Consider the following 10,483-nt stretch of genomic DNA (forward strand, 5'->3'; position numbering starts at 1 on the left):
TTTGGGGTGACGAGAATGTTCTGGAACTCGACAGGGGTGATGGTTGCACAACATTGTGAATGTACTAAATGACATTGACTTGTACACTTTAAAATGGTTAAACTGGGAAGTTTTATGTGAATTTTATGCTCCCTTTTCCCTAAAAGGGAAAAAGAGCCATGAACTGTGAGAGAGACAGTAACTGAACTGGAAGGTCAGGAGTGGGGTTCTGGAGGATGAGCAGTGAAGGCAGAGCCAGGCTGGGTGAATTTTGGAGGGAGAGGAGGCAGAGGGCACTTAGGCCATTAAGCTGTGGGTGGGAAGTTCTGTTAAGAGTTGGGCAGCTGATGCTTTGAAGGCACATCCCGGGTATCAGTTCACTGACATTCACCCAATCACCTCATTGACAGTCAAACTGGAACACTGTAATGAAACATAAGACAGAGGTCGAGCCAAGGCATGAGCCTTCCGCTGTGCTCTTCTGTCCCCCTCGGGGCTGTGACAAATTCACCAGTCAGTGTTTAGCAAGCAGGTGGCAGGCCCCATGTTGACGGGCAGGGTGCCATCTTGGGAGGCCCATGATCTCTCTTCAGAATTAATGTAAGTGAAGCAAAAGAATAATGACTTCTCAAATGGTGATCTACCAACCCAGGGCTTCTCCACTGAGGGGACTTGGACCCCCAGGGGACACTGGATGACACTGGGCATTTGGACCCACAGGGTGATATCTGGGGACATTTTTGTTGTCAGGACTTAGTGGGGTGCTCCCGACATGGTGGAGGCCAGCCACCATGTCAACACCCCACAGTACCCAGGACGGCCCCCCAGAGAGTGATCTGCCCAGAATGTCAGCAGTGCCAAGGCAGGGGCTGACCTTGTATTGACCCCTTCCTCACCACTGTGAGTACCCAAGCTCACTCGCTCTTGCGCGCACTTGCTCTTTTCTTCCCTTTTCTGAAAAAGAGAAGGCCATCCCTTTTCTTCTCTGAAGAATAACATCGCCCTGTCTTCATTCTTGACCCTACCTCCTTGCCTCCTACCTCAGGGTTCTCTTCTTTCTCTCTCCATCAAGCTTGTCTTCTCTCCTATTCCCTGTCCCTAATGAGAGGTATGTCACCCAGCCTTGTCACCAAGCAACTAGGAGTCAGTCTTGCCCAGAGCAGCTTTTTCTAGATTGTAAGCACAATCCCCAGTGGAAACACTAGGATCCCACCCTGTGGGATAGGGGTTCTGGCTGACTTTTATTTGAATTTTAAAGGGTAAGGTAACATCTAGGGGTGAACTTCCAAGTAGTGGTATGGTTTGTACTTCTGAAATTAATAACTTTTCCACTGTTGTTGGCTGAACTCAAACAAAAAACTAAACAAAACAAAAACATATACCTATAGATGCATTCCAGGAATCAGCTTCGTAATCATAAATATAAACTTTTCGATTCACTACTAACAGCAATACTGAGCTGGCAAAATGTGCTGATGTTACTTCTGGTATGCCAACCTACAAATATGACATATATGACACCAATAAGTACATCTTTTCAGACATTGATTCAGGAAGTAATACTTCTAGACACACATCCAAGATATGTTTGTGCAAGAAGGAGGTTTTTGCTTCCCAGATATTGGGGACTATATGTATCCTGGGGTCAGCTGAAACCAAAACTGGGAGGTTGAAATTGGTGTCGGGTGCCTTCAGACACCGAAATTCACTCCATCTCCTTCTCCCTCATGAAAACCTTCTCAGAGGATAAAGCCTGAAGATAAATGATGGGCATAACTGTTGCTTCTAAGAGTAACATTGGTATCTTAATAGATGGCAACACCTCTTTAATATACATGTTAATGGTAGAATTGCTCAAGATAGTTACCAAGAAGGTAAAGGTTTCTCTGTTTTTCTTTAGTACACTTTAGGGAGGCCCTGAAATTAATGCATATAATCCATTCATAACACACAACTAATTGTAGGGAGCACTGGAAGCAAATTCTGCTTCCTTTTTTTGGGAAAAAAAAGCCCATTTTGGTAGTAAGGGCAGAATAGAATCAACCTTCTTTTTGGCTTAGAAATTGCTCTCAATGTCTTCAAGAGGCACATTTTGTAAAATAAACCCCCAAACTAACAAAAACAGACTAGTGTGATATTTCCAAACTCTGTCTTCTCTGAGTATCACATATTTCAAGTATCCTTCAGATTGTTCCATAAAATAACTACCTGCATTGAAGTGGGGATGGAAAATGGAAGGAGACTACTCTCAAAGTTATTTCTCGTCAAAAAAAGTTGTTTTCTGAAATAAACAATAAAAGAGTTAATTTAGGACAATTTCACAGGAAAAGAAAAAAGACATTGTACACTAAAAATGTTCCATTCAAATGAAATTCCTTTTTAAACAAGGAACCATTTAGGTTCTCTATCTATCTATCTATCTATCTATCTATCTATCTATCTATCTATCTATCTATCTTTTTGCATGAGTAAATCTCTATAGCCTGGGTGTTTGGCTTCTTGAAATAACATTATTTTAAAAGTGTGACCATGTCAAATATAATATTGTATAAAATGCACATTAAGTGACAGCCTATCTTGCACAGGATGAACTTCAGTTGTGTCATTTATGTGGCTCTAATCTCACTAAAGTAAAGGATTTCAGACCAAGAATGTGTGTATAAGAAAGAAACAATTTTTTTCCTCATGCAGGAAACGCTTAAGAAGTGAAAGGCCATCCATGAACATGGTATTTCCAGGCCTTTTCACACCTGCTCCAGAAGAGTTTTATGGTTTTAGACAGAGGAATTTCTGAGTTAATTCCCATGTATTTTAAGGTTTGTATTACCATGGTGAATGGTATTTTTCATAATTGCCTTTTCTAAGTGGTCATGGCTGGTTTATAAGAGAGCCGTTGATTTTTTAAAAAGATTTTTATTAAAATGTAGCCAACATACAATATTATGTTAATTTCAGATGTGAGTTGTTGAGGTTTTTAACATCTATTTTATGTTTGGCCATCTTGCTGCACTCAGTTGTTATTTCTGGTAGTTGATACACTTGGATTTGGCAAATGTCTCTTTCCAATTGTGTATATATTTTTTAAAGTTTATTTATTTATTTATTTATTTATTTATTTATTTATTTATTTATTATTTTTTAAGGAAGGTGCAGACTCTAGTGGCCCACATGAGGATCGAACAGGCAACCTTGGTGTTATTAGCACCATGCTCTAACCAACTGAGCTAACCAGCCACCCCCTCTAATTGTGTTTTATATTTTATATCTTTCTCTTGTCATATTGCATTGGCTGTGACCTCCAATACAAAGTTGAGAGAGTGATATAATTCTGTTTGCTATTTTTACCTTTATATTGTGTACTATTCTTAGAACTCTATCTCCCTCCAATAAAGCCTCCCTGGTCTCTTGATGAACTATGGCCTCAGCCCTTCACTTGTGTCCTTCTACTGTCTCACCTTTCTGCTTTTTGTTCTCCACCCAACAGTGACCTTTCAGGAGAGAAGTCAGATTGTGTTACTCTCCTGCTTACTCTCTGGTGGCTTCCCACGAGACTTAAACAGGAATCCAAATTCATCACTACGGCTTACAAAACCCCACCTGATGTGACACTGTTGACATCCCCTTCACTCTCCCCACTTAAGTCATTGTGCTTGAAGCGTTCCTCCAACAATGAAGCAAGGTCCTGCCTCAGGGCCTTTGCACGTGCTATCCCTGCTGCGTAGAATGCTCTTTCCCTTGACTGCAAGAGGAAAGGACACTTAAGGCAGAGGGACCAGCTGGGACAAGGGTCTCAGGAAGGGCATGCACTAGCAATATAAGCAAGTTAGGTTAGCTTCCTAGAAATGGGATCATGTTCAAGGATATATATTGAACATTTTGACAGATTCTGACAAACTGTCTTTCCACAGGAGGGGGGTCCTCTTACTCTCATGTTCATTGGCCCCCGTCCTCACCCACATGATAGGCAAAAAGTGCTATCTCATAATTTTGTTAAATATTAGAACTTCTCGTTTCTGGACGCCCTTGGAGTCAGACGCTCCCTGACTCCAGTGTGTTCTGGGCATCAGGATACCATTTAAACTTGTGTTCTAAGCTGGGGTCTGGCAAACTTTGTCTGTAAAGGGCCAGATAGGAACTGTTTTAGGGGCTGCATGGCCTCTGTCTCGACGACTCAGCTCTACCACTGTAGTGTGAAAACAGTCATGAACAGTTTGGATTGATATGGCCATGTGTGTATAAAACTTTATTGGATACTGAAATTTGAATTTCACATCATTTTCATGTATCACCAAATATTAGTCTTCTTTTGTTTTTGTTTTCAATCATATACAAGTGTAAAGACTATTCTTAGGGGGCAGGCCAGTGGCTCAGGTGGTTGGAGAGCTGTGCTCCTAAGCTGAGGTCAGCAGTTCGATTCCCACATGGGCCAGTGAGCTGCGCTCTCTACAGCTAAGATTGTGAACAATGGCTTGACGTGAGCGGCCGTGAGAGGCCAGTGACTGACTGCCTCAGCCAGGTGGAGCGCAAGGCTCATAATACCAACATGGGCCATGTCCTACACAACTAGATTGAGAACAATGGCTTGAATCGGAGTTGGGGGGGGTAGGGGGACGGGGATAAAAGACTATTCTTAGCTTGCCGGTGGTACTTTTAAAATCAAATGGTGTGCTGGATCTGGCCCTGGGGGCTGTGGTTTGCAACTTCTGCTCTAAAGTAGCCCTGTCCTATATACATATTTCTGAGTTGTCCTACATGGTAGCCATTAGCCATACTGAGTTTCATTAGCTTGAAATGTGGTTAGTTTGTGTGGATGTTTTCATTGTATTTAATTTTTATTAATTAAACATTTTTGATTAATTTTTTTATATTGTGGTAAAATACACACAACATAAGGTTTATATTTCACAATTTATTTTAATTGTGGTAAAACATATATAACATAAATTTTACCATTTTAACTATTTTTTTAAAAAGATTTTATTGGGGAAGGGGAACAGGACTTTATTGGGGAACAGTGTGTACTTCCAGGACTTTTTTCCAAGTCAAGTTGTTGTCCTTTCAGTCTTAGTTGTGGAGGGCGCAGCTCAGCTCCAGGTCCAGTTGCCATTGCTAGTTGCAGGGGGCACAGCCCACCATCCCTTGCGGGAGTCGAACTGGCAACCTTGTGATTGAGAGGACACACTCCAACCAACTGAGCCATCCAGGAGCTCAGCGGCAGCTCAGCTCAAGGTGCCGTGTTCAATCTTAGTTGCAGGGGGCACTGCCCACCATCTCTTGCGGGACTTGAGGAATCGAACCGGCAACCTTGTGGTTGAGAGCCTACACTGGCCCATGTGGGAATCGAACCTGCAGCCTTCGGAGTTAGGAGCACGGAGCTCTAACCGCCTGAGCCACCGGGCCGGCCCCCATTTTAACCATTTTTAAGTGCACACCTCAGTGGCATTAAGTGCACTCACACTGTTGTATAGCCATCCACACCATCATTTCTAGAACTTTCCATGTTCCCAAACTGAAACTCTGTCCCCATTAAACCCATTCCCCGCCCCAGGCCCTGGCACCACCATCTATTTCCTGTCTCTATGAATCTGACCGCAGATAAGGGGAATCACACAGTGTGTGTCCCTCTGTGACTGGCTTCTCTCACTGAGCATCGTGTCCTCCAGGTTCATCCACATTGTAGCTGGTGTCAGAATGTCCTCCCTTTTTAAGGCTGAATAATATTCCATGTTATGGATGGACCACATTTGGTTTATCCATTCATCAGTCAATGGAAAATTTAAATTCAAACAGCCACATGTGGCTAGTGGTTACTTCATGGCAGATCCGCTTTAAAGGAATGACAGAATTCGCATCTTACCATTTGAGATGCTTCTGCTATGGGAGGAGCAGCTGAACCCTCATCCTGCCCACGACCAGCCTTGCCTCCCTGCTTCCCACCCCTCCCTGGAGGACCTGTCTATGTGGTCGCCCCTCACTCCAGGCCTGCCTGTCAATGGGAACCTCCTCCAGACCCTGCGTCCCTTGCTGCTGAGCTCTCTATAGTGATCTCTCTTCTTTCTTCTGACATCTTGGCTTCTGGAGACAGTAACACAAACTTTGGACTTCCGTGTCCTCGCTTTCTTTTACCCCACTGCTTCCCGGGGCTGCTTCTCTGTCCCTGTGCTGTGGCTTCCCCGTGACAGCCCTCCTCCTTTATCCTGCCGCCCTCGGCTTCGAGGTCTCCTGCTTTCTGTCTCTTTCTCTTCTCCGACCTGTTCTGTGAAGTCAATATCCTCCAGAGCCTCTGATCAGTGAACGTGTGACGCCTGCAGCTGGAACCACCACACACATGGATTTGACCTTCTGTTCCCGTCTCTGGCCTTATGTGTCCTCCACGTCCTGCAGGCAGCACAGCACGCTATCCCGGGTCACCACTCCTCTCCCTGATCTTTCCACCAGAAAATTGGGAACTGTCTTAAACCACTTGCTCACCTCCGTTCCACATACCCTTCAAGTCAACAAGCGGGGCCTTTCCTTCTATTTAGGCTTTTTTATGCTGTGTTGTTTTGTTTTCTTGGCCTGGGCTTTCGGAAATCCTCCTAAACACATTGTGTGGCCCCAAATCCTCCACTGCCTTCAGGATGAGGTGTAAATATCTTGGTATGATGTATATAACTGGTTTGGTACCCTTGCACCCTGACAACCCCAAGTACGTGCTGGGCATGGCGTCTCCATTTCTTTGAGTGCTCTGCTCCAAGCTCATTCATATTTGGTTCCCCTCCCCCCTATGGTGAACTCCTATTCATCCTTCAAAACCCAGTTTGGACATCAATTCCCTAGTGGAAACTTCCTGGGCATTTTCTCCTTGGACCACCCCACCCCCCACACGAGTACTTATATCAAACATCTGTGACAAGTGGTACCACAGTATACTTAATTATTTTGGTTACTTGATGGTCTCTTCATCTCTCTTCCTCTCACCCCCATCCCAACGGTGGACTCCCCGCAGGCCAGCAACTAGCAACACAGGACAGAACTGTCTTCCTTAATGTTTGTTGAATGAGTCAATGAGGGCAAATCTAACGTTTTAATAAAAAAGGAGGGTAACAATTCACAAAATGGTCACTTACCCTAGATACAGAGCTATGTTTTTCTTGCAAGGATGTTTAATCAATCGTGCTGTCGCAGATGAAAAATACAGGTGTACCTACAGGGACAATCACAAAATCTTAGTATCAATAATAATAAACACCTGATAAAAACAATGTCCTGATGTGCAACACAGAAAATGTAAAGGTGAAATCTGAATTAGACAGGTGGATTGTATCAATGTTCTTTTTCTGTTTTGATATTATACTCTGGTTATGTCAGATGTCACCACTGGGTAAAGGTCACCTGGGACGTCTCTAAACTATTTTTGCAACTTGTTGTGAATCTATCACGTTAAAATAAAGAGTGAAAAAAATTCCAGGATAATAATTCATATCATAACTCCTTTCGTGTACATTATTGTTTACAGATGTTAGTTATTAGAAAGACAGGCTAGAGGACAAAGAATCGTAAAGTTAACACTCTGGAAACCAATTACTTGGAGATCATTTAGAAATGCTGATGCTTCTTCTGAAATGTTAATTTAACTGGTGAAATATTTTTTTCTTCATGCATTTTAGGCACATGTGGAGTTTCCTGTTGCACTGTCATGTAAACAAAGTAACAGTTTGCTTCCTATGTTACTGTGGATTTAAAATCTCTTATCAAATAGAACACTGGTGATCTGAGTTCTAAACCCACTTCTATCTCCTGGCTTTGTCCAGATTACTTGATTTCTCTCAACTACTTTTTTAGCAGAATGGGAAGATAAATCCCTTATTTCAAAAAGCAATGGTAAGGATTAGACAGTGTTTTATATTTGATACAACACTATACTGGGACATGCTCTGATCAAAATACTGGGACATGCTCTGATCCAGTGATTAAATGTGAAAAATGAATGTTAAATATGGAGCCACATACCCCTTGAGTTGGCTGTCCGACATGAAACATCTTTCCTGTCCTCACTGTGTGAATACTAGAGGTAAGCGACAAGAGACACCATCTGTCAACATCTATTGCGTATTCAGCATGACTCTGATCAGTCTGCCTCTGGGTTAACTTCTAAGTACCTGTTGTTGATGCTTTTCGGGTTACGGGAGCTCCTGTAAAATCTGATGCAACTGGGGGCCCTCCTCTCTCACAAACAGACATATGGATATACAAAAATCCTAGGGCTTATAAGGGCTCATTTGCAAGACCCCAGATTAGGAAGAGTAGGAATTCCTACTCCATTTTTTCATTTTTTTTTCCTTTTGGAGGAGGGTGTTGGTGTCTGGGAGAACATTAGTATAGTTTACACCATATGTTCTGTGCGCCAGAAGCACCTGGAGGGCTTGATAAACTGAAGAGGGCTGGGGCCCCACCTGAGTATCTGGTTCAGGGAATTGCAGGGCTAACAAATTCCCAGGTAATGCTGTTGTTGCTGGTCTAGGACCACACTTTGAGAACCCATGTGGGGAAATGGGAGAATTAGATATAGCCAATCTTTTCAGACTTTGAGACAAGTCCTCCTAGTAAATCTTACTGGAAAACCCTACTCCCCACTGACTAGTTATGTGTCTTTAATTCCACTGGGTCTGTTTTCACATCTATAAGGTCAAGGAATCACTACTACTCCGTGAATCTCGTTGTAAAGATCAAATGAGCCCATGCACCAAAAGCATTATTTCATTGGTAAACAGGGTCCTGCTATATGTATGTGACAGCTTACTCCAGGCAGGAGCTCCCTGAGGACAGGAACTAGGCTTTAGCATCTGTCTAGCCCCCGTGACACCTTGCCTAGTCTTCACCATATTTCCTGAAATCTAAAAATGTTCTAGGTAAGGAGAGAATAAGATAAACATTCTATACCCTCCTAGGCTGATATTCTAGTGACAGCAACAGACAAGAAAAAGTGTCAAAAGAAAAAAATAACACAAGTTAGTGATTGATAGAAAAAAGCAGCTATGGGGAGGGGGAAATAGAACGGTAACAGGTCGAGGGGGCTCTTAAACAAGGAAATATGCTATTGAAGTCAGGATCTGACTGATGAGGGATAAGCCTGGAAGCAAAGCGCGCCAAGCATAGGGAGTAGCGTGAGCTGTCTTCCCGTCTCCAAAGCTGGATCGAGTTTGGCGAGTTAAAAGGACAGCGTGGATGCAGTGATTCAGGGGTGGGCAGGGGCCAGGTCTATGGTTGTCAAACTCCCAGGGGACACTTGGCAATGCCTAGACATTTCTGATTGATAGTCAAGCCTGGGTAAGGAGATGCTGGCATCTAGTGGCTGGAAGCCAGGGATGCTGCTCAACATCCGAAAATGCACAGGACTGGCCTGGGCCAAATCACGCGAGGAAATGCAAGCTGCGCAAGGAACTTGGGTTTTATTCTGGGTGCCGCAGAGAACCAGGGAAGGGGAATGACGTGATCAGATTCGTTTATCAATAATTCCTCTGTCTGCCGGAGTGGGGGATTGACAGGAGGGCACAGCCTAGGTTAGTGGCAGAGGAGGTGGCCGGAAGGGTTCAGAATTGGGCCAAAGTTTTAAAGCGGCAGTGGGAGTTGATGGACTGATGGGTGAGGTGGGGTGGGGTGGGGTGGGGTGGAGGAAAGGGAGGCATCAAGTTCGATTCCTAGAAGAGTAAACTGGGAAGTCACAATGAGATTGGGGAGCGAAGCGTTTTTCCTGGATTCCGCCCAGGCCTCCGCTCAGAAAAGCCAGCCCCCTCCCGGGCCCCTGGCAATACCCCAACCCGGGAGGGAGGCCCCACCGGCACAGCGGCTGAGCTCTGGCCAGCGGGCAGAGCCGCAAGGTCGCCGCCGCCAACAGCATCACCACCAGCATCTCGTTCGCTGCTCCGCCGCCACCACTGCCCCTCAACCGTTGTGGCAAGTCGCTACACGGTCTGGGCATGCGCAGACTAGAGATGAGCGCTGTAAGGCGTCGGAACCGAAGGCTGCGCACCTGTCTCCGCCGAAGCCCGAATCCACCACCTCCACACGCCCCTCCCAGCACCTGGGCATGCTCACGCTCTCCCTGGAGTCTGAGCATGCGCTCGTCTTCTCCCAAACAGGTCCCCCAGAGCCTGGGCATGCGCCTGTCACCCGCACGCCCTAAGCGTTTGTGTAATGCACAGGCCCGTCCACGTGTTCCTAAAGCTTCTCTTAACGCAACAGCTGCTCTGTTTCCCGGGACGATGGCACGTGCTCACAGCCCTCCACGTGACCCGAAGGGGCCTTGAGCGCGGAAGCTGGTTGGCTGGAAGAGGTGGGCGTGAGGGAGCTCGAACCCCGCCCCCTCTGTTCTTTGTAGGCGCCGCCTCCAGTATCTTCCAAGCCCCGCCCCACGCAGCTCTCTGTTCCGGCCCAAGACCTCCGCCGGCACCGGAGCACGCGCCCGACGTCACGTGCACCTCATTCAGACGAGAGGAAATGACGCAAACCCTGTGCGCCACCA

The 10,483-nt window shown here is 45.3% G+C and overlaps 1 protein-coding gene across 1 annotated transcript in view; it reads right to left on the reverse strand.

The window, feature by feature from the left end:
- Positions 1–10,387, reverse strand: part of CATSPERD (cation channel sperm associated auxiliary subunit delta) — a 42,423-nt gene extending 32,036 nt beyond the window's left edge. Inside the window, exons 1-5 of the mRNA XM_033135479.1 lie at positions 9,798–10,387; positions 7,972–8,026; positions 7,089–7,165; positions 2,188–2,260; positions 1,362–1,476 (exon numbers count right to left, since the gene is read on the reverse strand). Coding sequence (XP_032991370.1) covers positions 1,362–1,476; positions 2,188–2,260; positions 7,089–7,165; positions 7,972–8,026; positions 9,798–10,120 — 643 coding nt within the window. The 5' untranslated portion in view covers positions 10,121–10,387. The remainder of the gene's footprint in view (positions 1–1,361; positions 1,477–2,187; positions 2,261–7,088; positions 7,166–7,971; positions 8,027–9,797) is intronic.
- Between the last annotated feature and the right edge of the window lie 96 nt (positions 10,388–10,483).

This window comes from Rhinolophus ferrumequinum, chromosome 18 (assembly GCF_004115265.2).
Source record: "Rhinolophus ferrumequinum isolate MPI-CBG mRhiFer1 chromosome 18, mRhiFer1_v1.p, whole genome shotgun sequence".
NCBI lineage: Eukaryota > Metazoa > Chordata > Mammalia > Chiroptera > Rhinolophidae > Rhinolophus > Rhinolophus ferrumequinum.